Source organism: Aplysia californica, unplaced genomic scaffold, assembly GCF_000002075.1.
Source record: "Aplysia californica isolate F4 #8 unplaced genomic scaffold, AplCal3.0 scaffold00451, whole genome shotgun sequence".
NCBI lineage: Eukaryota > Metazoa > Mollusca > Gastropoda > Aplysiida > Aplysiidae > Aplysia > Aplysia californica.
The window spans coordinates 447,203-471,593 of record NW_004797721.1 but is presented as its reverse complement, the minus strand read 5'-3'; the positions used below and the strand labels follow the sequence as shown (position 1 = coordinate 471,593).

Sequence of the window (24,391 nt, the reverse complement as noted above, 5' to 3'; positions counted from 1 at the left end):
CTTTAAAGAAACATACTTATTTCACTACGGTGACCCCGGGGTCCACCTGTCCTAAAACCTAGTATTTCGCTTTGCAGACCCCGGAGTCCACCTATCCTCTTCAGGACTAAACTATTATCAATTTGCAATTTTCATTGATTAGCATATTAAAAAAAAAAAAATTGAATCAGAGATTCGCTTTCTAAAAAGTCCACTGCTAATGCTATTCTTTTCAAAGAAAATGGCACAATTTGATTTTATGACATGTTGAAAAAAAAGAGTTTTAAAAATATCCCGAAAACAACATAAAATGATGATATAGATCTCTCTCTCTCTCTCTCTCTCTCTATATATATATATGTGTGTGTGTGTATTTTATTATATGTATACTAAAAGACTGAGCAGAGGCTTACAATGTAAATTCTCTGCTCTACAAGTAGAGAAAATCTTAACACATTACACCCTAACTCGCCCGGGATCGCCCGGGAATTCCCTTACGCGCTCCACCCTGACTCGCCCGGAACCGCCCGCGCCGACCCAGCGTCTTTAGAAACGAAAGTCTCGCCTTGACGAGACTCTGGGGCCGGGATTTTGATTTGCATAGTATAGCAAAAAGTTTCTTCTTTCGTTTGATACCGAAACGAAATTTTTCGGGCCAGTAGTTTTAGTATTAGAGCTGATCGAAGTGCGATCGCGTTACCGACACTTCGAAAGTGTCTCGACTTGTTGAAAAGCGACACAATTGAGTTCGAAAACGGAAATAACGATGGATTTGAGCAAAAATGAGCATGTGACAAATCAGAAGGCTCAGATTTTGATGAAAACGTTGTAGGAAGAGTTTGGGGCGATTCCGATTGATCAGACGGAGAAAATCTAGAATTTAGACCTAGGGCCCGACCGCGAGGCTGAGAGTGAGAGTGATGGGTCGGACACCCCGATTGAACTAAAGTGACAACATTTCCAACAGTTTGCGCATACATAAAGTTAAATTTTTCTGAAACTACATTCAGTTTTCTTTTTAACTTTTATTTTTTCAGGATTTTTGGAATTTGTTTAGTACTTTTAAAATGTGTTTTTTAAAGGCTTGTATTCACGAGAGGTGGGTTCCTTCCCCTTGCTTAGGATCTAGGAATGGACTTCCCGTCCAGGCCCTTAGGGTGTAATGTGTTAAGTTTGCGCAAAACAGATTTTAGAAAAAAAGTTGGATCTAATTATTCTAATAAAAGTAAAAGTGATTGTTATGCTGAGATTTGTTATTATTAACTCTGGAAATACAGTTACTTGCTGAATCTAAAAGTAACTAGAACTGTGCAATTCGTTTTATTTCAATTCCAAAGCCCAAAGGCATAGCAATAATAAGTTAGATCTAGATCTAGCAGTTGTAGGCTCTCTGGCTACTTCTAGCATAGGCCTGCTACTACTGATTCTAGACAGGGAATCTAGATCTTGCTATCGCCTGCACTATTAAAGTCAAATATATGGTAAAATAAAAACAAAACTGAATTTTTTGTCAGTCAGTACATCCCAATTGCCATAGCCACACGTATTAATAGTTGAATAATGCGATACCGAAGCAACACGTTATCACAGTGTGCAGGGGAGAGCGAGGTGCTCGGTCGATTCGGTGGTTCGGCTTTTGTAGATCTATGCATTTTTTACGGAAAGCCCTATTACCTGGCCTATTACTAGATCTATTAGTGTTGTGAAAACTTCAACCTCTACAGCTCAGGCGTCAAAAGATGCTGGAAAATAATAATACGTCCTGAAGTTTCATAATTTATTTTTATACAGAATAACACAGTACACAGCCAGTAGTTTTTATTTCACCGAGTTATAAAAATGGCCTTCGTATAAAAATTGCCTTGTTTTCAGAAGCAAATTTTAATAGTTCTAGTTCTACCGAATCGATTTTCAGGCGAATTCAACCATTTTGATGATCTTTGTTTTCCTTTTAAAAAGATGTAGATCTAGGCCTGTCGGATGTGGCAGTGTGATTAACACTGAGTTGTTTAGATCTAGATCTAGACCCATCAAAACACGAGGCTTCGTGGCCGATCACAAAAGTCTACGGGGCTTATCGAGGCCGATTCGCCCTGCTGCGAGCACGTTCACTAAACTGCCTATAGATAGAATCTACTACCAAATATTCTCTACATGATCTTTGCTACTACTACTACTAGGCCTACTAGCCTACATGTACTACTACGAGACAGTAAGAGAGAGTGTCACTCAGACAAAGATAGTGTAACTTTGACTCAGCCACGTAGTGTACACACTTTTTATACCCCAAATTTAACCCGGAAGTCCATTCGGAGGATTTGACCTTTTCACTTGACCAAAGTGTGCCAAAATGGTAGCCTAGCTTTTGCCCCTCCATGAAGGAAAAATCTGGCCCTCATTCAAACCATTGGGATTGAGCAAAATTTTGCGTATTGTGCTTTGTTCTTTACAATATTCATTATGGTTGGTTATGATTTATAAGTTGTACACTGAGACAAAACCGTACTAAATGAGAAAGGTGCACCATTATGAAAGTGGAACGAACTCAGTTGCCTGAAAAGGGTAGTTTGAGCATGTGTGGCCTAAATAAGCTAAACCCCCCTCCCTTACCTTATTTAGGCCACAGTCCACTGTGGCCTGAATAAGCTAAACCCCCCTCCCTTACCTTATTTAGGCCACAGTCCACTGTGGCCTAAATAAGCTAAACCCCCCTCCCTTACCTTATTTAGGCCATATATGTGGCCTAAATAAGCACTCCCTTAATTTTAATTTGTTCTTGAGCATCCCTTTTCTAATATCATTGATACATCTAGCGATTCTATCTATGACACTGTGTACATTGTCAGTAGTAGTGAATCCATACAGCTGTGTATCGTCTGCATAAAGATGGTAATTGAGGGCATATAAAGAAATTATTGATGACAGATTTTGCGTGTAGGCTACATTGTACATATTTTCAGCACATCTTATATATTTTGACCCTCTTATTTGTTTGGAAGAGGCAGTTTTTGGTGCCGCTGCTTTCTTTACAAAGTTATCATTTCAAAATGTCTTGTTCAGTCAGTAGATTTTATTTTCAAACATCAAAGTTCTGATTTACATAGATGCGAGACATGCTGACAGTGAGTTACTTCTCGCAATCCAAGAATGGAGATATATCAACTGAACATGGACACTGCGGTCAGAAACAGGTTTTCTTTTCTCCAGGTCTGCCTTGTCCTTAATTATTCCATACTTAAAATTTGTACAAACTCCACTTGTAAAGTGTATCATGTATCAAGTTCCATAAAAGGCTAAAATCCGAGAAGCAACTCATTTTGTCAGCACACCTCACATGTAAAAATTATTTGAATCATTTGAATTTTGGAGGCAATATTTTTTTTTTGCGGCCGCCCTTGAATTTTTAATCTATGTTTTTCTTACTGCTCAGGACAAACACCATTGCCTGTTGTGGCAAAGTATGATGACCATAATTTGGCCTATGGAGCAGACTGGTGCAGACTTTCCGAAAATGGAACTCAAAGACCAGCAAGGACTCAAAATGATGATCAATGTGAAGACATCGAGAAAGACAAAGCTCCTGATGATGATACCTATCTGATTTCAACATGTTCATTTTATGATCATGCTTTACATCTGTGGGAGTGGCAGAACAGTTAATAAAGTTGCAGTTTTGAAAATTTCGCAGGTTTTGTTATTCTTCTGGAGCAAAAATATGAATTTTGTCTCCAGTGATGGCAGGCTGAATGAAATGTCATCATAACTTTTATAGGCCCACTGTCCCCGTAGGATTATGCGATTATGCGTTTTTTCGCGTAATTCTGCAACATTTGCATAATTTTGGATTTCCCGCGTTTTTTTCCCTTTTTACACAAAACAGTTAACTAACGCCTCGCCATGTGATTAAAGGGAAGTAATCACCGTAATAAGTCTCATTTAATTGACAAGTTGGTTATTTCCCTTGTTAGAATAGAAGATCTTGGTATGGGTTGGGGATTTTGTTCCTTGAGCACGTTTAAATTTTTCAATCCATCAAAAGTTGTTGTTCTCATGTCTGCTGATGTTTCATGTTTGACAGGCGTCCCTTGTTTTAGTAGTAATGTGCCAGCACCAGAGGTCCAGATGTCCTTTTTTTCTTTCTTTTCCTTTCCTCTATAGATAGAATCTAGATCTAGAGATCTACAGCTGAAAGTGAAAGTTACAGAGATTATAATTTTTTAATGTTTTTTTTCTGACTGATGGGTATTGTTTTTCTTTCCAAATACACAACAAATTACTGATACTGATATGTTCTGTTTTCTATTTCTGTGCATAAAACATGAAAATCATGAAAATTCGTGTTGAAAAAGTGCAAAACATGTTGCGAATGGTGTTACGGTAACTTGCATAATTTTTGCATAATTTTGCTTTTTTTGGTGCATAATTTGGCCATCTAAATTTGCATATAATTCTATGGGGACAGCTTTTATATAAGGAGTCGGTAAAAGTCTTTTTTCACTAACTTAACTAAGATCACATCATTTTAATAGAAAGAAAGAAACCTCCAGATTTCCAGGCCCCTGACCCCACACTGCTTTTATACTTTATACATAGCAAAAATGTGTGAGTGGGGGGGGGGAAGGTTCATGACAAGTGACAACGTATCAGCAGCATGCTGCTCCATCTCTTCTTACTTGACTCGCGTTTCATTGCTTTTCACTCTCTTCTTACATGTAATGTTGTATACCCATCGCCACAATTGCTGCTTATTCTTTCCTGATCCTTACTATTGTCATTTTCCTCTACTTCTTTTGTATGTTTGTCACTCTCTTGTGACCTGTTATTTTGGGGTGCCTTGATAGTCGAAGCAGACCTTGTGCTGTTGAAGCCAGAGAGGTGAGCAGTCTAAGTCTGATTCCCTGTAAAGACTTCTCTGTTGACACCCACCCCTTGGCGCTCATATGACCTTATGCAGTTGCGAGCGCCATAAAACCCTCTACTATAAAATATAAAAACTTACATTAAAGCAACACCAAAGTATTTTTCATCCTGCTCAAGTGAGTTTTAGCCATTTTGAGAAAATAAGAAAAAAATGGTTTGTTTCGAACAATTGACTCTGTGAAACGCTTGAATTTTGCTACAGTGGAAACCTGATATACCAGGGATGGTGGGACATCAGATCCCTGTTAAATCAGAAATGCAAGGGAAGTAAGCATTTGCACACTAATCTAGCTGTATTTATTCATGGGTAGTTTCCCTTGCCACAAGTACCCTGCATATGACACATTACGCGAGCATGTAGCTAGGCTTGGGGGATTGATCAAAGTCTGCAGCACAACGCAGCCCTCTCGCTTCACCCGCTGCGTGTGCTTGCAGTAGCGTGGCGGGCTTGCTCTATCACTGCGTTTCTCTCTCTGTCTTACTTTTTACCCTTTGTTAACGAGCGTCTCTATTTTTAAAGTTATCGGCAATAACAGGGCCTCATCGGAGTCCAACCGGTTATAGCAGGGACAAAGGCTCGCTAACAATGTGTAAAAAGTAAGAGAGAGAGAGAGAGAGAGGGAGAGACTGACAGACAGACAGACAGAGAGAGAGAGACAGAGTAACGCAGTGATGGAGCAAGCCCGTGCAAGCCATGCCACTGCAAGCACAAGCAGCGTGTGAAGCGAGAGAGGGCTGCGGTGTGCTGCAGACCTGGATCTAGCTCGAAACCTAGCAACACGCACGCGTAATGTGTCATGCGCAGGCCTGCTACATGGCCGAATGTGGTCGTGCGCAGAGCATGTTTTGCAGTTCACAGCACACTCGCATGCACCACACCACACTGTGACTGTTCACTAACAACAGTAGACTCTACCTGTAGGATACATGTGTAGATCTAGATACAGTGGAATCCACTTATAACGAGTCCTGAAATAACGAGAAGTCTGTTATAAAGACACTTTTCCCAAACCCCATTTTTTTTCGTTCTGAACTTTTATCTTTGTAAATAAAATACTGCTATAGCGCAATCAGACAAACACGCGAGTCGGTTATACCGGAATATAGCTGAGCTGCTGTGCACAGCGCATAGGCCATTTAATGATTTATTCATGTAAAACCTCGCCAGTTGAGAAACTTGTTGGTTATCTAGCGAAACAAAGAATGGGAGAGCCCACGAGTGCCAGCAATGAAGGCCGGATTGAATGAGTGGGGATAGAGTGGCATGATCAGACGAGCAGAACGCATCGTGTGATTGGCCAGCCTAGTCTAGATTATCTAGGTCTACCATGCCTCTCACTTCTCCGATGCGGGGATGGAGAGGTCATAGTGCTGTACTGTGATGGACGGAGCGAATGTGTGACATGGGCGGGGTGTATGTTCCCATTGTGCGCAAGCAGACGGAACTCACCTCAGGGTGTGGTGGGGTGGGGGACAACACAGCGGGCGAGTTAACCTAGCCTAGAGAACTTTCTTTCTGATCGCCATCGGCGAGCTGTCAATATCGCTAGCGTTTGAGAAAGAAACCTGATTCGACTTTTGATCAAGTAAGACTTAAACTTAAAGGTCATGTTAAACCAAATCATCATCAGGGGAGATTACAAAAAGAAATAAACCGAAAACCAGACTCATAATAGATTAGGCCAACTTTACTATTTCCCTTGAATTTATTACTGGATCCCTTATAACGAGAATCTTGCTATAACGGACATTTGGCACCGGTCCCCTCCCTCTCGTTATAACAGGATTCCACTGTATCTAAGCTTAATGCACTCTGTGGACGACCGGTTGGCCTAGATCTAAGCCTACTTCTTTTATTATGGCCACCAACAATGTCAAGCGCAAGAGAAAATGCGTTTCAATTGACAAAAATACGAAATAATTCAGGCTGTTGACAAAAAGCGAGCTCCACTGGCAGACATTTGTAGTCAGTTCGACATTCCACAAGGGTCGATAAATATCATTATCAAGGATAGAGAGAAGATAGTGGCAGCATACTCCAATGAAAAGTATGCTCTGAAACGAAAGACGATGAGACTACCCGATGCAGTTGCTATGGACCAAGCTCTTCTGAAGTGGTTTAAGGTGGCAAGGAGAAAGTTGGTGCCAAAACCCCAGTTTGTGGATACTTGTCACAAGGGAAACTACCCATGAATAAGTACAGCTGGATTAGTCCACAAATGCTTACTTTTCTTGTATTTCTGATTTAACAGGGATAGGATATAACAGGACTTTTTGTCTACTCCCACCATCCCGGTCATATCAGGTTTCCACTGTATACATGTATTACCAAGCTGGCTATGCTCTTCATTTCAGAACCAAAAACTCCAAACCGGCTTAAAATTACTTTGGCAATTATCTTATGAACATGATGTTTTACTGTACTGTAATAGTTTTTTAACTTAAAATTAGAAGCTTGTTTTACCATTCCAACTTGCAAAGTAAAACCAAGCCATGTTGTGGCTATTAACAGGCATGAAAACAAACAACTAGTGTCCTGCACGCTGAAATGGCCTTATGCAGTAGCGAGCGCTGCAAAACTTACCCAAAAAGTGTTTTTTTAAAAACTATTCTAGTTTTCTGTTAAAAAAAAAAGGTTCTCCAGCCAAAGACATAATCTCAAGTATTTTTTAATTTGTGAAGGCTTGATGGAGCAGCCAAAGACTGACTTTCAAGTAAGCTACAGCTAGGACCTGCGCTATGCGAGGCTGCACTTATCGGTCCACCCCATACCTCACCCATCCGCCTACATGTGGTGGGATCAATGGTCATCTATCCGGCTGGCAAGCAGTGGTGAAAACTTCACACCTTTCAAGAGACATCCTAGGTTCCAGCCCATCATAATGACATGCATCAGTTTTAGTGTTTACTTATCCATAGCCACCAGTTCTTGCATCTAATAAAACTAGTTTGACCAATTCAAAACAAACGATTGAATGTCTTAATGTTTCCAACCTTAACCTAACCCCACCCATTGATGTAACAAGTAGGCTACAATGCCATCCCTCTCCTGCATGAAACAACAACTCGAGGAACTTATTTCTTGTCTGGCTGTACAATCAGGGTGGCAGGCAATGGCGTAAGTCAAATTAATTTCACACCATGTATACAAGCACTGACGAGATCTTACACTACACCATCCTGACCAACTGCACTGCTCAAGGCTCACATGGATGGGTTAATAGCTAGATCTACTCCAAAATGGTACCCCTTCTTCCCCTCCTTGCTTGACAGCATGGTGTAATGGTTTGAGCCAATGAAACCAAAAATCTGGAGTTTTGTGTCAAATCATTTTCCATCTTGGACAGGTCAAAACCATCTGAAGGGAAGGAATTTTTCTTTGTTTCCAGGTTTGGCGGGTTCCTCTCTTAGAAAGGCGTACTATACAGGAATTTATCGAGGGGAAAGCGTGGAGATTCTCTTATGGCTTATGGCAGGTTCCTGATAAGGGGCCGTTCAAATATAATCTTACGCCTGGGGGGGGGGGGGGGGGGGGTCTTGAACTAATGTAATATTACACTTTTGTGAGTGAAAAATTATTTTTGACATACTGAAGAACACTGCCTTTGTTGATGATAACTAATTTCACTATTTGTTTTCAGCATAATGATCAGTAATAACAGATACAGTGGAATCCTGATAGTTAACTTGCTTAAAGTCAACTCTTTCTTACAGTCAACACCTCACTGTGGTCCCGTTTTTTACTTCCTTTGTTTAAGTTATTTTAAGTAGATCCAATTGTGTTTCTGATACAGTCAACCACTTGAGTGTTAAGCTTGCGTAAAGTCAACAATTTGGGGCTAAATCTCAAGATGAATTCATTTAAGAAGAGATATTTCGCCTGAGCTAGTGGTGTACACACCTCCAATTACTTTGTTCTTTCATTAAATCTCTTGTTTTGGTGACAACTTCAGAATTATACTCCTTGAGATTGAGATTACATCTTGTTTATTACCAGGTACTGTGTAATTTTGTAGCAGTCATCTTCAATTTTCAATGGCCAGTAGTAGTACAATGGATAAAATCAACCTTGCTCAAAGTCAAAAATTTTTTTCTGTCCGGGGTGTTGACTTTATCAGAATTCTACTGTAACTTGTTTTTATTTGTAATTAAGGCCCTTTTGTCATTGACATGAGTCTCAATTTTTTCCTTTTATTAGTAAGAAAGAGTGTATGCAACATTTTGCTTGAATGATTTACTCTATGTGAGGCACCGTGGTGAAATCAGGCGCTCGTCAAAATGATGAAAGTTAAAAAAACTGGCATTTTTCCGCAGGTTTGGGAACTTTTATTGAATTTTTGTTTTTCCGCTAGACACCTTTTATGTCCGTATAATAACACATTTCCATGCGAATTTTACTGAAAAACGTTCATTAAATGCACAAAATATGTTATTTTTCAGTTTTAAAGGCTCTCAAGCTATTGAAATATAATCAAACTTTGGCGGCCGTTTTCTCACTAAATTTACCTCTGAAATCAGTTGACCAACACCTCCTTCAATTGCAAATATTTCAACTTCTATTTAGCATAGATGAATATCGTTTTCATCAAAAGGAAGGCAAATGGACAGGCTATAAGATTATATCAATAACTCCGTATGCCTCAAAACTGACGAGCGCCTGATCCCACCATGTCATGACACCTATTATTCTTTAGTGCATATTATAATATTATTATGTGCATGTATATATGTGTATGCATGTTTTCCATGAATATTATGCAACGCACATAGAACAATGATTGTTTCACAGATTTGCGCGATATAAAATATATCATATTATTTTTATCATATAAGCGAACAATGTAATATTACGGCGGGGGGCGGCGGCAAATGTAAGAAAAGTGTAAGAAAGGGGGGGTCCAAAAAGTCCCTAAAAAGGTGTAAGATTATATTTGAACAGCCCCTAAGGCAGGTTCGACTGTAGTTTGGATGAGAGAATGGAGCCGAACAACCAACTTCAAAGGTCTGTAAACATGAGATTAAAAGATTTCAAAGCAAGAGAAAGACTGAGAGATCAACGGAATCAAAGTGACCTTCCAAAGGAACAACATTATGATCTAAAAAAAGACAACACACCAGGCCCACGTCCGAAATTGCATCTTCCCGTGACACTTTGCCGTACAAGAGGACTGCAAAAGTAAAAAAAGCAACTTCAATTTGTCAATCTCGCAATGTGTTGAAGATACATATCCATGCTCAAGTATATAAATCAAAACATAAATGACTGCTGTTTAAAACACCACTGAGAAAGCTGGACAAAAAACCCCAGTAGATGTAATATTAAAAGGATGAGACTTTTATTCCACATAGGGTTTTGCAGTTTAAAAAAAAATAAATTTGGAAATTGCACAAACTTCATGAAACTATGAGGATGATCATATATGATGAAAAATAACATTTGCACAGACAAGCAAAATAAAATACCCCTTATACACTGCAGTAACTTCTCTCTAAACCAATGTCAAAAGTAACCTATCCACGCACAAGACCAAATGACCCAATATGTGAAGCAACATGTCTCCAACCCCTCCTAAAATATGTACAAAACATCATATTATCAAAAGTTAAGTTCTAGCACTTTTCTCACATTCCATTAGACACTCCCTAACCAGTATTCTTGCATGTACTATACTTCGTTTCAGTCTTTCTGTGGAACTTCTGTTGCCAGCATAGGTGGGTCTAATGTCTCTGCCCATGTCCTCTATGACAGCGAGAAGAGAAGCGTATTTGCTTTGGTGATGGTGCATTTGAGCTAGAGGGGAAGGCGCTGTGGGCGCCTGAGTAATAGACCGGACAGGAAGCACCGGTGGTCCATGAAGGAGCTGCGGCTGACCTTGGTTCAAAGGGGGCGTGGCTCGCGCTAAAGGGGGCGTTGCTCTCGCAAGTGGAGGGGTTGCCCTAGCAAGAGGGGGTGTGGCACGAACATCGGGCGCCACTTCTGTTGACCTTGGTGTTCCAGGATTGCTGACGCTTGGAGTTGCAGGGGAACTGCTGTGACGAGAGTCTGTCCTGCTGGCTTCCTCGTCCGCCATGACGAGCAGTGACTAAAATGTGCACAGAACCTGAAAACATAAAAGGACACATCTCTTGAGTAAAATTGAGTATCTGTGGGTACAGTTAGAGATTTGTCTGAGCACATACCTTAGTTTGAGTGCATTTCCCCTACAACTTACACAGTGCAGCCTCTCTATAACGACATCTTCGGGACCAGAAAAAAAATTTCACTGCAGAGAGGCAACCAAAAATATTACTTATGATATAATATGAGGAAAAATCTGGACCTGGGTACCATGTCGCTATACAGAGGATCTCGTTATATCGAAGGCTGTTAAAGAGAGGCTGCACTGTACCATACGCGATAATCACCGATCAATTAGAAGAAATATGGTTTTATCGGGACTGACCTTCAATTTAGTTCAATCAAGTGTTCGTTAAATGGACACAACAAGTTGCACTGCAATGTAAGGCATAGCATCTGTCAATGTTTGTTCCTAAAGACCAACACGCAATTCATTTTTTGTAGATTTAGATGTATGTCTAAGCTAGACTTTCATTGAAATCATTGTTAAGTAGCCGGAAGGTGGAGGGAGGGGATAAGACTGTGATGCATCTGCGTAGTGATAGATATCTGCAGACGTTCCACACCCATTACGCTTGTGCACACGTCCCTCTCCCTATCCTCCCAGGCACACGCCATAACAGCCACACAAGTGCTGGTTGCCCTTACAACATCTCCCGACTCCGGCATGCGCAAAGACATCCTGTCTTAAGTTTGTGTTAGTGTGAAAGAAGGCTTCTGATTGGTCGCATAAGATGTACAAAATAATCTAGGCTAAGCATGTAATGATCCACAGTACTGGTGTGATCAATGGTCTTTCGGAATAGAGTAAGGTCCACAGCTGGAGAAAAATATGTAAGAAGCTATGTCAGCAGGGGCTGTTTGCCATGCAAGCGACTTCTTTGAATCCTGGTTTGCTCAGTCTGAATTATTTTGTTAATTCTTACAAATAGCTGTATCACCATTGATTCCTCTACTTTGTCATAGTGACCTCTGACAATCACAGTCTCTTATCAACAGTAATTTTGTCATCATAAATGAATACAAATTATAGAAGAGCATGCCAAAGTGTTGACTTAATTTTTCATTGGTGTTTATCATTATGTCCACATGAAAAATGAAAAAAATAGACTACATAAAAAAGAGGAGCGAACTACAATTGGGCATGGTTAACTTGTTGAATCTGAGGTGCTAGCAAAGTTGGGCAAGGTGCATTTGAGTTGACTCCTTTGTATTCCTTCTAGAGATCTCATACTAACTCGTAGAGAAGCAGGGTAAATTTTGTAATTCATTCCTGCACACAGACTGCTTTTGAGGGTTAAATGACCATATTTTTTGCAGCACACCACACATATGGCCACTAAAACTGTCGCAAATCAAATCAGTTTCGAGAAAATTTCAAACCTAGTACATTTGTAATAGCAAAACATCAAATTATGGGGAAAAACGGGGGCGCATGCCCCCCCCCAACTGGCCTTCAGCAAATTATTATGCTATTTAGGGCCTATTACATGTACAGGCCAACCAGACAAGTTTTTGACCGTAGGCAAGCCGAACAGCCAGACGAAATCGAGGAAACTTGGTTTATTATTACACACCACAATCGACCTGAAGGCGGCCGCACCTCGCGAGCAACATATTTTACACACTAGTCCTAGTCGGGGTGAACTTCACACACTAGTGTGCACCATGGAGCGCAAAATATTACAATGTGCTGAAATGGAAAATCCTTAAATATACAAAACGAAACAAGTCACTCGCGAGCCATTTCTCTAATTTTCATACGCTGATTCTGAATCTGATATTATTTTTTTTATCTACGACGTTCAGTTGTCCCCGGCGCAACAAACTCCGAAGGCGCGGACGACAAATTCACAGGCAGTGGCCGTAGGTACTTTACATCCGGGCGGCCGGCAATTCCGCGGGTGTTTGCCTACGGTTTGAGTCGCATTTCCTATTACACGTTACGATTGGCCGTACAGCCCAGAAACCAGTCCGGTCGGCCTGTACGTGTAATAGGCCCTTTAGACTTAGTGTAATAATAATAATATAGCCAGAATAAAGAAGAGCAAATATCTAGCATCTGCGTTTGTTGCGGCCGCGACTTTCGGCATTTTTCTGGTCCGCGAATCATGACCTCAATTTTTGCATTTTTCAAAAAAACATACACAAAAAAAACCACCGGAGGGGAGTAAAAAATGGAAAAATAAAAACCCAAGGGAAAAAAATCGCACAAATTTTTTAGAAAAGGAAAGAAACCAAACCTCTTTACTTATTTATAAAAAGAATGTTTATTTTCAAGTCCGCATGACTTTGTTTCTTTCTCCCGCATTGACAGCACGTTGATTTGTTATTTTCAAGCGAAGAAATAGTCAAACATGGGTAACTCGAATTCATTGGGAATTGGAAATAGTGTTCGAGATTTCCTTAATTCGTCGTGTCCGTGAAAGCCCCAATTACAAAAAATAGAGAGAAAATCCAGGGAGGTACAAAATAACATTAAATCAGTTAACCTTCCTTGATGAATGTGTTGCAAGTGTGAAAACAAAATCTCACATGTGCGTAGCGGACTCCTACGTCATTCCTTTCCTCTCATTTCATTGGCTTACATAAAGTGTCATCCGCACCGCGCTTGTCCCACAGAATGATTAGTAGATAATTTCTTTTTTAAATGAATGTAGGTCTTCACAAAACCTGATGTAACCAGCGATAGTCTCACATAATTCATCTATACTATTACATGAATCTTTAAAAACATTCCAATTCGTACATTCAAAGCAACCTCTCAGGCTCTCCTAGTTTTCTTCACTCCAGATGGTGACAACTTTTTAAATTGGCTTTGAGGATTTTAATTTAGGTTTGTACTTCGGTAATAAAAGAGACATGCAATGATCAGAGTTTCCTATTGGAGGTAGAGTTATACATTTGTAGGCATTAGAAACATACAAAGGTCAATACTTTTGTCCTCACGGGTTGGTACATTAACATATTGGTGGAAAGTGGGGAGGGCAGAAGTTAAAGAGCATTTGTTAAAATCCCCAGTGATTACTATTATTACACCGTCAGGACAAGAAGACTGCTGTTCGTGAATCATTTCGACCAAAGTGTCTGTGGCAACTTTAACATTGGCTTGTGGTGGAATATAAACAATGTTAGTTGTTATCTTAGGAAATTCCCTCAGTAGATAATACGGGCGAGTAACAACAGTTAGGTATTCAATATCAGGTGTACACAATTGGAGTTTAACATGAATATTATTACGACTACACCACTTCTCGTTCACATACACACACACTCCTCCCCCTCGTTCTTTGTTAGAGTCAATCGTCCTGTCACAACGCACCAGATGGAATCCGTCAATGACCACACTGTTAGTAGAAACACTGTCCTTGAACCACATCTCGCTAAAACAAATAAGCGAGGCCTCTCTGTACTCGTGCAGAAACCTAACATTTGCACAGAGTTCATCCATTTTATTATTTAGTGACCTTGCATTACCAGTTACGATAGAAGGTAAAAACGGTTTAAAAATTCTTCTTCTCGCTCTCAAACGTACTCCTCCCTTCCTTCCCCGTTTACGTGGTCTCATTTCACGGGGTAGAACGACTTTGAAAACACTGTTTCTGTTTGCCGGTCTAAGGCGTTTTAACATGGCTGAACTGTAGGTCTGTCTCAATGGTGGAGCTTCACTCAAAACACTGCACTGGTGAATTTGCACTGACACACTCAAAACAATCAAAAACACAAGAAATATGGCACAACTGAAAGACTTAAGATCCATATTAATAAATAAGTTATCACAAGACCGTGTAAAAATTGAGTAAGCGTAAAAATTTATCCAAAATACGGAGATCTGTAAAAGCCTCGTCGCCACTGAGCAGCGCCAGAAGTTAACACGATATGTATCTGTGTACATGTTTTTAATGTTTATCAACACTGGAAAGTCCTCAGAGTACATTATGTAGTTCGTTCATAACAATTACTACAAAAGAAAAATACTGATTAAAATACATACCAATACACTTATGATAAAAATCAAAATACCCGAATGTAAGCAAGGTCAAATACATCCTTAAGTTGGGTTAAAATTATAAATACATCCCAAAACAACTGTTAATTACATGGAATAAGGTTTCGTTCATAATATAACCATTATGACACACTGTCACATTCATAACATGATGAAAATCCATTATGACAAGCCTATTTTTGCCTCTTCTTCGCTTCTCTTTTGAGTTATCAGCACGCTACTCTTCCATGTTCATTCCACCATCTAAAAGGATGTTGTGAAACAGTGGGAAGTCCCTCACATGATATTTTGAAGAAATATCATAAAGTGTTTGTTCATAACATCATTATGACAAACCTGGATTATCTCAATCAAAGTCGCATTTAAGCAAAACCATGAGACGCAGCGGAAAATTACCCTTCTGATGGATCAATGTCAAACCAATGTTTAATACTGGTCATTCCTGGGGATGATATGTTTAACGATTTGGATTTTTTAGACCTTGAAAAGTCTGATGATGTAATTATGACATGAGTTATGAACGAACTTATAAATTTTACTCAGCAATAACATCATTAATATAAAAAAATAAAACTCTTTTAGTGGACACATGGTGTTATGATGGTGTATACTAAATATTTTCAATGTTTGAATGCACTACTGTTTGATAGTTTAAGATTTATAATATTCTGTATTTAACATACAATTACGTGTGCACTCAGGATGAGTAAAAATTGCCCTATTTTTAGTACTATTATCTTTCTTTGAAGAGATATAAGATGCACACATCAATCTACTTGCTCATGCAGATGCAGCTTGACCAACTTATTTCCTTGCCATATGCATTATGTTTTCAAACATATTTTTCCATGAGTAGTGGTTGATTTAAAAAGTCCTCATGCAAACACCCCAACCTTTTGGCAAAAGCTCCTGTACTTTTTTTTTTTATTACGCACATTTAGGGTTAAAACAGCCAATTTTCTTCGGACAGGTGGACACACGCCCTTATTTGTTAATTTTTGTGGTTGTTTATGGGCTGTTCTAATTTTTATTTAATTCTGTTGTGAAACCTTTCTTTTTCACATTTTTACACTCATCTAAAAATCTCTAGACTAGCTCTTGAAAATTGAAATGGATCTAGACCCAAAAATTTGCTCCTTCCCAGACTTCGCAGAATGGCAGAATGAAAGCTGGCGCTGAACTCTCGCAAATAGGCAAAAAATCACGAGACAGGAAGCCGGAAACCCTTCGGAGACATAAAGATTGGCACTATTTCTCCGAACGTTCTGAGAAATAGTCACTTCGTAATCTTAATTCAAAAACTATAAAAGCTAGAGAAAGATCGAAAAGTCAGCAACAAAATAAAAATAACAAACAAAATACAAACCAACAACAAAAACAATAATGCGGCTACTTTCGATTGGGAATGGGGTTTGTTTTCTTCATCTTGATCAGTCCTGCCTAAGACGGCCACCTGTCTTATACGGCCACTTATCTCCTTGACAATGGGTGGCCGTCTTACACAGGTTTGACTGTATGTGATTGATGGACTAATTTGTTGAGCTATTTTTGAAGATGAGAGGACTTTTCGTTCTTTCTCTAGCTTTAATAGATCTAGTTTTTTATTAGGGAGTGTATACAGACCAGGTAACCGGGAATAAAGTCACAAAGTATACAGACCCGGTAGGGGAACTCTTTTGTGATTTCGGAAACTTTCAGCACCCTCTTGGCTCAGGGTAGTACTAGGTTCTTCTAGATCTATGGCCTAGGTCTAGATCTAGACAGACAGATATAAATCATTGATCTAGTTTCGAGGCTAGCCTAGATCTAGACTGTAGATCTAGATCTAGATTCTAGATCTAAAACTAAATGAAGATTGCCGATGTCTTTTCGATGAACGATCGTTTTTCCCCTGTTTTGGAGTTAGAGGAATCACAATTTGAAGAAAAGAACAATGTCATAATTTCAATCGAGCAGTCTCTCTCTCTCTCTCTCTGTATCGCTCGCATTCTTTTTTTCTTTGTTTGTCTCTGTCTTTCGTTCCTTCCTGCCAACTGACAGACATGTCATATTATATACATTTTGCTAGAACTTCCCCCTGCGCTCTCTCTCTCTCTCTCTCTCCCTCTTTAACTCACACACACACACACAGACACACACTACCGGGTCTGGGCGCTGAAACCCTTCGAAATCACAAAAGAGTTCCCCTACCGAGTCTGTATACTTTGTGACTTTGTTCCCGGTTACCGGGTCTGTATACACTTCGTTTTTATTATTAAGATTAAGGTCTACAGTGTCAATTGCCACTGAGTGACGCGGTGGCAATTGACAAAATGTAGTGTCAATTGCCACCGAGTTACGCGGTGGCAATTGACAAAAATTGACTTTTTGTCAATTGCCACCGAGTAAATTGGAGCTCTTTTGCGTTGGCGGGTAGATCTAGCTTATTGTGTTCGAGTGCTAGGTGTTGTGCGTTCGCCTCTCTGTCCCTCTGTGTGTGTGTGTGAGTGTGTGTCTCTTTTCCTGACCCCCGTCCCCCGATTTATGTTCACTGATATATAACATGAATGTCTGCTTGAGTTTGTGTGCGTTTGTGACCTTCTACTTCTAGAATTGCCTGTGTTGGTTCTACACCAAACTGTAGGCTAAGGCTAGCCTAGATCTAGGCCTACGTCTCATTGAAAACACGCCAAGTTGATAACATGGCGTAGCTCTAGACTAAATGCTCATCCAATGAAATTAGTTGAGAACAAATTGACCAATTAGATACACATTATGTATTATATGCTAAAGATAGTAGTGTTGTTTTCAGACTTGACACTGCTTCACTCGGTAGCAATTGACAAAAAGTCAATTTTTATCAATTGTCACCGCGTCACTCGGTGGCAATTGACGCTACCAATTTTATAGGCCACCTCTATTCTCACCCCGGGTGAGAATAGTGCAGGCGAGACTTTTGGCTATTCTCACCCGGTGCGCGTTCACCGTTATAGCCTAGATCTAGGCCAACCAATTTTGTTTTCATCCTAAACCACAGAATTCTACACTGTGATAACAGAAAAATTGCAGAATTCTGTGCCGTGAACAAACATTCCATTACTACTGTTAGCCTACTAAAAGCGTACAATTTTGTCTGTGGGCAGTGGAGAGAGAGAGAGAGAGAGAGAGAGAAAGAGAGAGAAAGAGGAGTAGCGTGAGAACTTCCGGGCAAAACAAAATGGCGACCAGCGTAGTTCGGCTCGATTCGAAAAGTTAAATAGCCGTAGCATCTTTGTAGACGACCAAATTAATTTACTTTTGTGTTTTAACATCACTTTTTAACTTTGTTTTGGTCAATTTGATCGTCCACACCGATAGACAGTATTCAGAAAGAGATAGAGAGAGAGAAGAGGGGAGGAGTAGATCTTGCTAGAACTTCCAGGCAAAACAAAATGGCGACCCCTGTAGTTCGGCTCGATTCGAAAAGTGAAATAGCCATAGCATCTTTGTAGTCGATAAAATTAGCTTACTTTTGTGCTATAACGTAATCTTTTCTTTGCCTTTATCCATTCGATCATCCAAATCGATAGAAAGTATTCCGAAAGGTAGCGTCAATTGCCACTGAGTGACACGGTGGCAATTGACAAAAATTGACTTTTTGTCAATTGCCACCGAGTGAAGCGGTGTCAAGTCTGAAAACAACACTATCTTTTTAGCATTATACTTAATGTGATAATGTGTGTCTAATGGGTCAATTTGTTCTCAACTTATTCTTGGACGAGCATCTAGTCTAGAGCTACGGTACCAACTTGACGTATTTTCAATGAGACGTAGGCCTAGATCTAGGCTAGCTTTAGCCTACACTTTGGTGGAGAACCAACACAGGCAATTCTAGAAGTAGAAGGTCACAAACTCAAGCAGAAATTCACGTTATATCGGAGAACATAAATCGGGGGACGGGGGTCAGGAAAGAAAGTGGCTATTCTCACCCGCCCGGAAGTTCTCGCAAGATCAACTCCTCCCCTCTTCTCTCTCTCTGTCTCTTTCTGAATACTGTCTATCGGTGTGGACGATCAAATTGACCAAAACAAAGTTTAAAAATGATGTTAAAACACAAAAGTAAATTAATTTGGTTGTCTACAAAGATGCTACGGCTATTTAACTTTTCGAATCGAGCCGAACTACGCGGGTCGCCATTTTTTTTTGCCCGGAAATTCTCGCGCTACTCCTCTCTCTCTTTCTCTCTCTCTCTCCACTGCCCACAGACAAAATTGTACGCTTTTAGTAATCTACAGTTGTAATGGAACGTTTGTTCACGGCACAGAATTCTACAATTTTTCTGTTATCACAGTGTAGAATTCTGTGGTTTAGGGTGAACGCAAAATTTGGTGAACGCGCACCGGGTGAGAATAGCCACAAGACTCGCCTGCACTATTCTCACTCCGGGTGAGAATAGAGGTGGCCGTCAGGAAAAGACACACACACACACAGAGGGACAGAGAGGCGAACGCACAACACCGAGCACTCGAGCACATTAGAGTCATTTAGCTAGATCTACCCACCAACGCAAAAGAGCTCCAATTTACTCGGTGGCAATTGACAAAAACAGGTCTTGTTTCACACCGGGTGAGAATAGCCTACGGTGGCAAGTCTCACCCGGGGTAAGAGGTCGATCGTATTTCTATTCTCACCCCGGGTGAAAATAGCGTGAGAATAGCCACTTCCATTTTATATGCCCCTGTGGCCTGTGGGCCAATAAGCACTCCGTTCTATAAATTTACCCATTGATTCTACACCTATTTCCGTCCAAATTTTGACCGAACGGTAATATTACTCTAGATCTAGATCTAGATTTAGATTCTAGATCTCACAAAAAGTGGCCCTTATTGATATTGGTGGACTGACCCGTGCCAGCATGGACAAAGACTAAAGAGGCAAAAAAGAGACACACAGTTCGGAAAAGTCAAAAAGAGTCAGAATTGGACAAGAGTAAGAGTCAAGAGATTGAGATCTAGATCTAGATCTAGATATCTAGAGAATCTAAAGCCTACCCCAGTACCTGTCAAGGAAAATATGCTTTATAAATCACAAACAATGCTGTAAGGTCTCTGTTCCTCGTAAATTCTAGAATCTAGTTCGTTTGCTTGGACGGCTTGTTTACACCTACCACAAACAATGGTCTTCCTTCGGATCGAGTGGAGTAATCTTTTTAGAAAACGGATATGCGATATGTTTGGGTATAGTTTTGTAACCGTTTTATGCCAAAAATTTACCCTCTTAATTATGGTCCAATAACATGACGCCTGCTTTGGCTTTGACACCAGCGACCAATGGAAGCTACCGGAAGAGAGCCTCACTTTGATAATAAACAAGATGGTGACTGCGAGCGTATTTTTCATTGCAAGTTCTAAACTTGATACGACATTTCTTTTTTAATGAGAGTTTTTGTCTGCATACCCTCGCTGTAGAGTAATTTCGTGTGCTTACAAAATCGATCCCATTATTTGTCATGTAGAGATGTGAAACACTGATTTCGAAGAGCTGAATTTCATTTGATATTCCTCAGCACAGCCATTCATTCAGTTTGTGTTTGTGTGTCTTTAAATGTGTTTAGTAGACACGGACCTGGACGAAAAAATTGCATGTTCCTGTTTTCATTTGGACTTTATTTTGTGTGTGTGGACCTTTGGATCTCGATGTAGTTCATTAGCTTTTCCTGCTCACATGGTAACTCCTGTCTTCTTGAGGTTATAGATCTTCTACTAATCTAGACTAGAATCTAGATATAGATCTAGATTTCTAATCTAGAATCTCTAGGCTAACATTCAACTAACAGTGGCAGTGGACACTTATGACACTAATCTCAGGTTGGTCAGTCTTTACATTGGTTTTTTACTTTATTTTTTCTTTTTATGTAGATCTAGATATCTAGGGAGGCCTAGATATCTAGATTCTAGATCGAGTTCTAGATCTAGAGATCTAGAATCTAGATATTGACACACATACATGCCGTAAAACGTAGAAGACGCATCTCTTTCTGATTGGCTGCTAATTTTAGTACTGATACTGTGATGTCATCACTTCCTGGGACACCCACATGGAACGACGTGTTTTAGGTAACATTTCGGATTTCCTAGATCTAGAAAGAAATCTAGATCTACCCCCTCCTGCATTCTTCATCACTAATAAATAATTTATAGGAAGTGGCTATTCTCATCCGGGGTGAGAATAGAAAAACGATCTACTTCTCAACCTGGGTGAGACTTGCCAGCATAGGCTATTCTCACCCGGTGCAAAACAAGACCTGCTTTTCCTCATTTTGGAATACTGTCTATCGGTGTGGACCGTGGATGATCAAATTGATAAAAGCCAAGAAAAAATTACGTGTATCTATAGCACAAAAGTAAGCTAATTTGATCGTCTTCAAAGATGCTATATATGGCTATTTCACTGTTCGAATCGAGCCGAACTACGCGGGTCGCCATTTTGTTTTGCCCGGAAGTTCTCGCAAGATCTACTTCTCCCCTCTCTCTCTCTGTCTCTTTCTGAATACTGTCTATCGATCGGTGTGGACGATCAAATTGACCAAAACAAAGATAAAAAAGTTAAAACACAAAAGTAAATTAATTTGGTTTTCTATAAAGATGCTACGGCTATTTAACTTTTCGAATCGAGCCGAACTACGCGGGTCGCCATTTTGTTTTGACCGGAAGTTCTCGCGCAACTCCTCTCTCTCTCTTTCTATTTCTCTCTCTCCACTGCCCACAGACAAAATTGTACGCTTTTTTTAGTAGGCTACAGTTGTAATGGAACGTTTGTTCACGGCACAGAATTCTACAATTTTTCTGTTATCACAGTGTAGAATTCTGTGGTTTAGGGTGAACGCAAAATTTGTTGGCCTAGATCTAGGCTATAACGGTGAACGCGCACCGGGTGAGAATAGCCAAAAGACTCGCCTGCACTATTCTCACCGCGGGTGAGAATAGAGGTGGCCTAATTTATAACAGGCTATTGTTAGGGGACCATACGCCCCAAAAGCGCGTGGCGCTAGGGGACCGTACGCCCCCATAGTGTTCAGGGTTGGGTTGATTTAAATCAGGTTGATTTAAATCAGTTGATTTTTAAAATTTAAATCAACTTGATTTTTAAAATAAAAATCAGTGATTTAAATCACTTTTCAAAAAATGTATTCAGCTTTTACATATATTTTAACTTTCAGAATTCCTTTCTTTGGTTTTATTAAACAGATATATAAGGTTTAGTAGACTAATACTAATATAATCATGCTTTAAAGTCTGCTGTAAAATAATACAGTTCTCAATTTACTTTTTTTTCATAATTGAAAACCAGGGTTGGGTTGATTTAAATCAGGTCGATTTAAATCAGTTGATTTTTTAGAATTTAAATCAACTTGATTTAAAAAATAAAACTCAGTGATTTAAATCACTTTAAAAAAATGTATTCTGTTTTTACATATCTTTAAACGTTCAGAATTCCTTTCCTTGGTTTTATAAAACAGATATAAGGTTTAGTAGACTAAAATGATCATGCTTAAAAGTCTGCTTTCACCCCTGTCACTGTAAGTAGTAAAATAATTACTGTATTCAATTTACTTTTTTTTCATAATAACTGAAATTAGCTTTTTCTTTTTCTTTTTATACAAACACAAGTGCGTGCACAAACACACACACTGTAATAAAATGCAAGTTTATCTATGCATAATTACCCCCCCCCCCCCCTTCCTTGTAGACTGACATTTTCTTCATTTTTTGTCTGTAGCCATAATTCACTGATATAGCAGATTAAGGCTTTCTAAAATTGCAGTTGCTTAAATTAATCATTAGTTAAAATAAAGACAATGCATTTTGCACTAAAAGAACTTACTTTTAGCCACCAAAAATCCCAAACTGAGTCGGCATTTAAAAAAAATTTTAAAAAATCCGATGTAAATTTAAAAAATCTGATTTAAATAAAAAAAATCGATTTTTTAAATTTTTATTTAAAAAATCAAAAAAATCACCAACCCCGATAGTGTTTGGCGCTAGGGGACCATACGTACGTCCTACCTGCGCAAGGCGTGGTGTTACGGGACCGTACACAGATGCATGCATCTGGACTTTGCAAAAATACTGGAGGAAAACGGCCAGTTTACGTAAGGAGTTATTACTAGGACTAGGAGAATGTTTAAAATATCTGAATACGATTGTGAGGTATCCAGTGGCCGTGGGTGAACCAGAATTTGAAATTTGCTCACGTCTGCACCCACGTTGTTAATTATGTCAATAAAAGAAATCAAAGAGAGCGAGGGGGGAGAGAGAGAGAGAGGGGGGGAGGGAAAGAGAGAGAGAGGTGGAAAGAGTTGGCGAAGGGAACGTGGGGGCGAACGATGGGGTCGGCAGGGTATAATTATATGCTATTAGATTGAAAAGAGATTGTTAATCATGTAACGCCTTGCGTGGAATATGAGTTTTAAAAGAGTACAAATTAAATTCATACTATTCCAACTTACGCCTATAGTGACTATAGTGCGGTCAAAAATGCACGGCGCAACTTTTATTGTGAAATATCTCCTTATCGAACATAGATTCTCCAACTTTTGCACAGTGACTTATAATCAATTTGTCTTAACAGGTAAATATTTTTTCAAACTCTTGCACACTGTATTCTAGAAAAAAAATTTGATCGAACTTCAATTGTTGTTGAAAAATATGATTCAGTTAAGACATTTTATACAAACTGCTGTGCAAAGTATGGGTGACATTGATTCTCCCGTTAAAGAAGATACAGTATTTTTTTAAGGAAAAGTTGCGCCACGAATTTTTGATCGCACTATTGTTACACGACACCTGTGCGCAAAAGTAGTCCAGTTATACTAGCTACTGTTGTTTTATTATTAATGTGGACAGGCGTATGTATAATATGTAATGCGCTTGCAAATAAACTACAATAGTTTGTTTTGCTTTCCATCTACCTTTTCCAAGCTGTCTTCTTTTTCCTTTCTTTTCATGTTATTGTTATTGTCACTGAATGTGAGTTGATCTTGCGTCTTGCGCGCTATCAGGACTGAATGCGTGCTCAGGCGTGTTCTTTTTTATGCATGCAAAAGTGAGTACATTTCCGGCGTTTACGAGCGTCATTAAATGGGGCTAAGGGGCCTATTTATTTTAGGTCGCAAAGCTTAAAAATGTACTCACGTCTGCGCGCGGAATGCGCCTGAGCACGCACACTATTATCCTTCTCATTTTTGTCCAAAACATTCCCTTTGTGTAAATTTGTATCTCTCTCTTTCTCTCACGACCCCCCCCAATCTCTCTCTCTCTCTCTAACACACACAGACATACACAAACACATACTCACACTTTGTTTTCCCCTCTCTCTCCGGCTCCTTCTTACTTTCTTTCTTTCTT

General features: G+C 39.6%; 3 protein-coding genes across 7 annotated transcripts in view; 2 read left to right on the top strand and 1 right to left on the bottom strand.

Annotated features, from left to right (window-relative positions):
• LOC101855040 (diphthine methyltransferase) overlaps window positions 1-3,662 on the top strand; it is a 34,469-nt gene extending 30,807 nt beyond the window's left edge. For all 3 annotated transcript variants that reach the window (XM_035971523.1, XM_005105088.3, XM_013086283.2), the window contains exon 9: window positions 3,410-3,662. In XM_035971523.1, coding sequence (XP_035827416.1) covers window positions 3,410-3,639 — 230 coding nt within the window. In that variant the 3' untranslated portion in view covers window positions 3,640-3,662. The remainder of the gene's footprint in view (window positions 1-3,409) is intronic.
• Window positions 3,663-10,209: 6,547 nt separating this feature from the next.
• Window positions 10,210-20,252, bottom strand: LOC101854516 (cyclin-dependent kinase 2-associated protein 1). 3 transcript variants are annotated; one of them, XM_005105086.3, is made up of 2 exons: window positions 20,152-20,252; window positions 10,210-11,000 (listed from the first exon to the last, which is right to left on the bottom strand). In XM_005105086.3, exon 2 carries the CDS (start codon window positions 10,968-10,970, stop codon window positions 10,503-10,505), a length of 468 nt encoding a protein of 155 aa, XP_005105143.1. In that variant the 5' UTR covers window positions 10,971-11,000; window positions 20,152-20,252; the 3' UTR covers window positions 10,210-10,502. The 3 variants fall into 3 exon arrangements, with proteins under 3 accessions (XP_005105143.1, XP_005105142.1, XP_005105144.1); XM_005105085.3 differs by having other exon boundaries at window positions 20,036-20,173; XM_005105087.3 differs by lacking the exon at window positions 20,152-20,252 and adding an exon at window positions 20,044-20,140.
• An 86-nt stretch (window positions 20,253-20,338) lies between these two features.
• Window positions 20,339-24,391, top strand: part of LOC106012665 (rap guanine nucleotide exchange factor 6) — a 16,847-nt gene continuing 12,794 nt past the window's right edge. The window contains exon 1 of the mRNA XM_013086280.2: window positions 20,339-20,851. The gene's annotated coding sequence lies outside the window, so the exon portion shown is untranslated. The remainder of the gene's footprint in view (window positions 20,852-24,391) is intronic.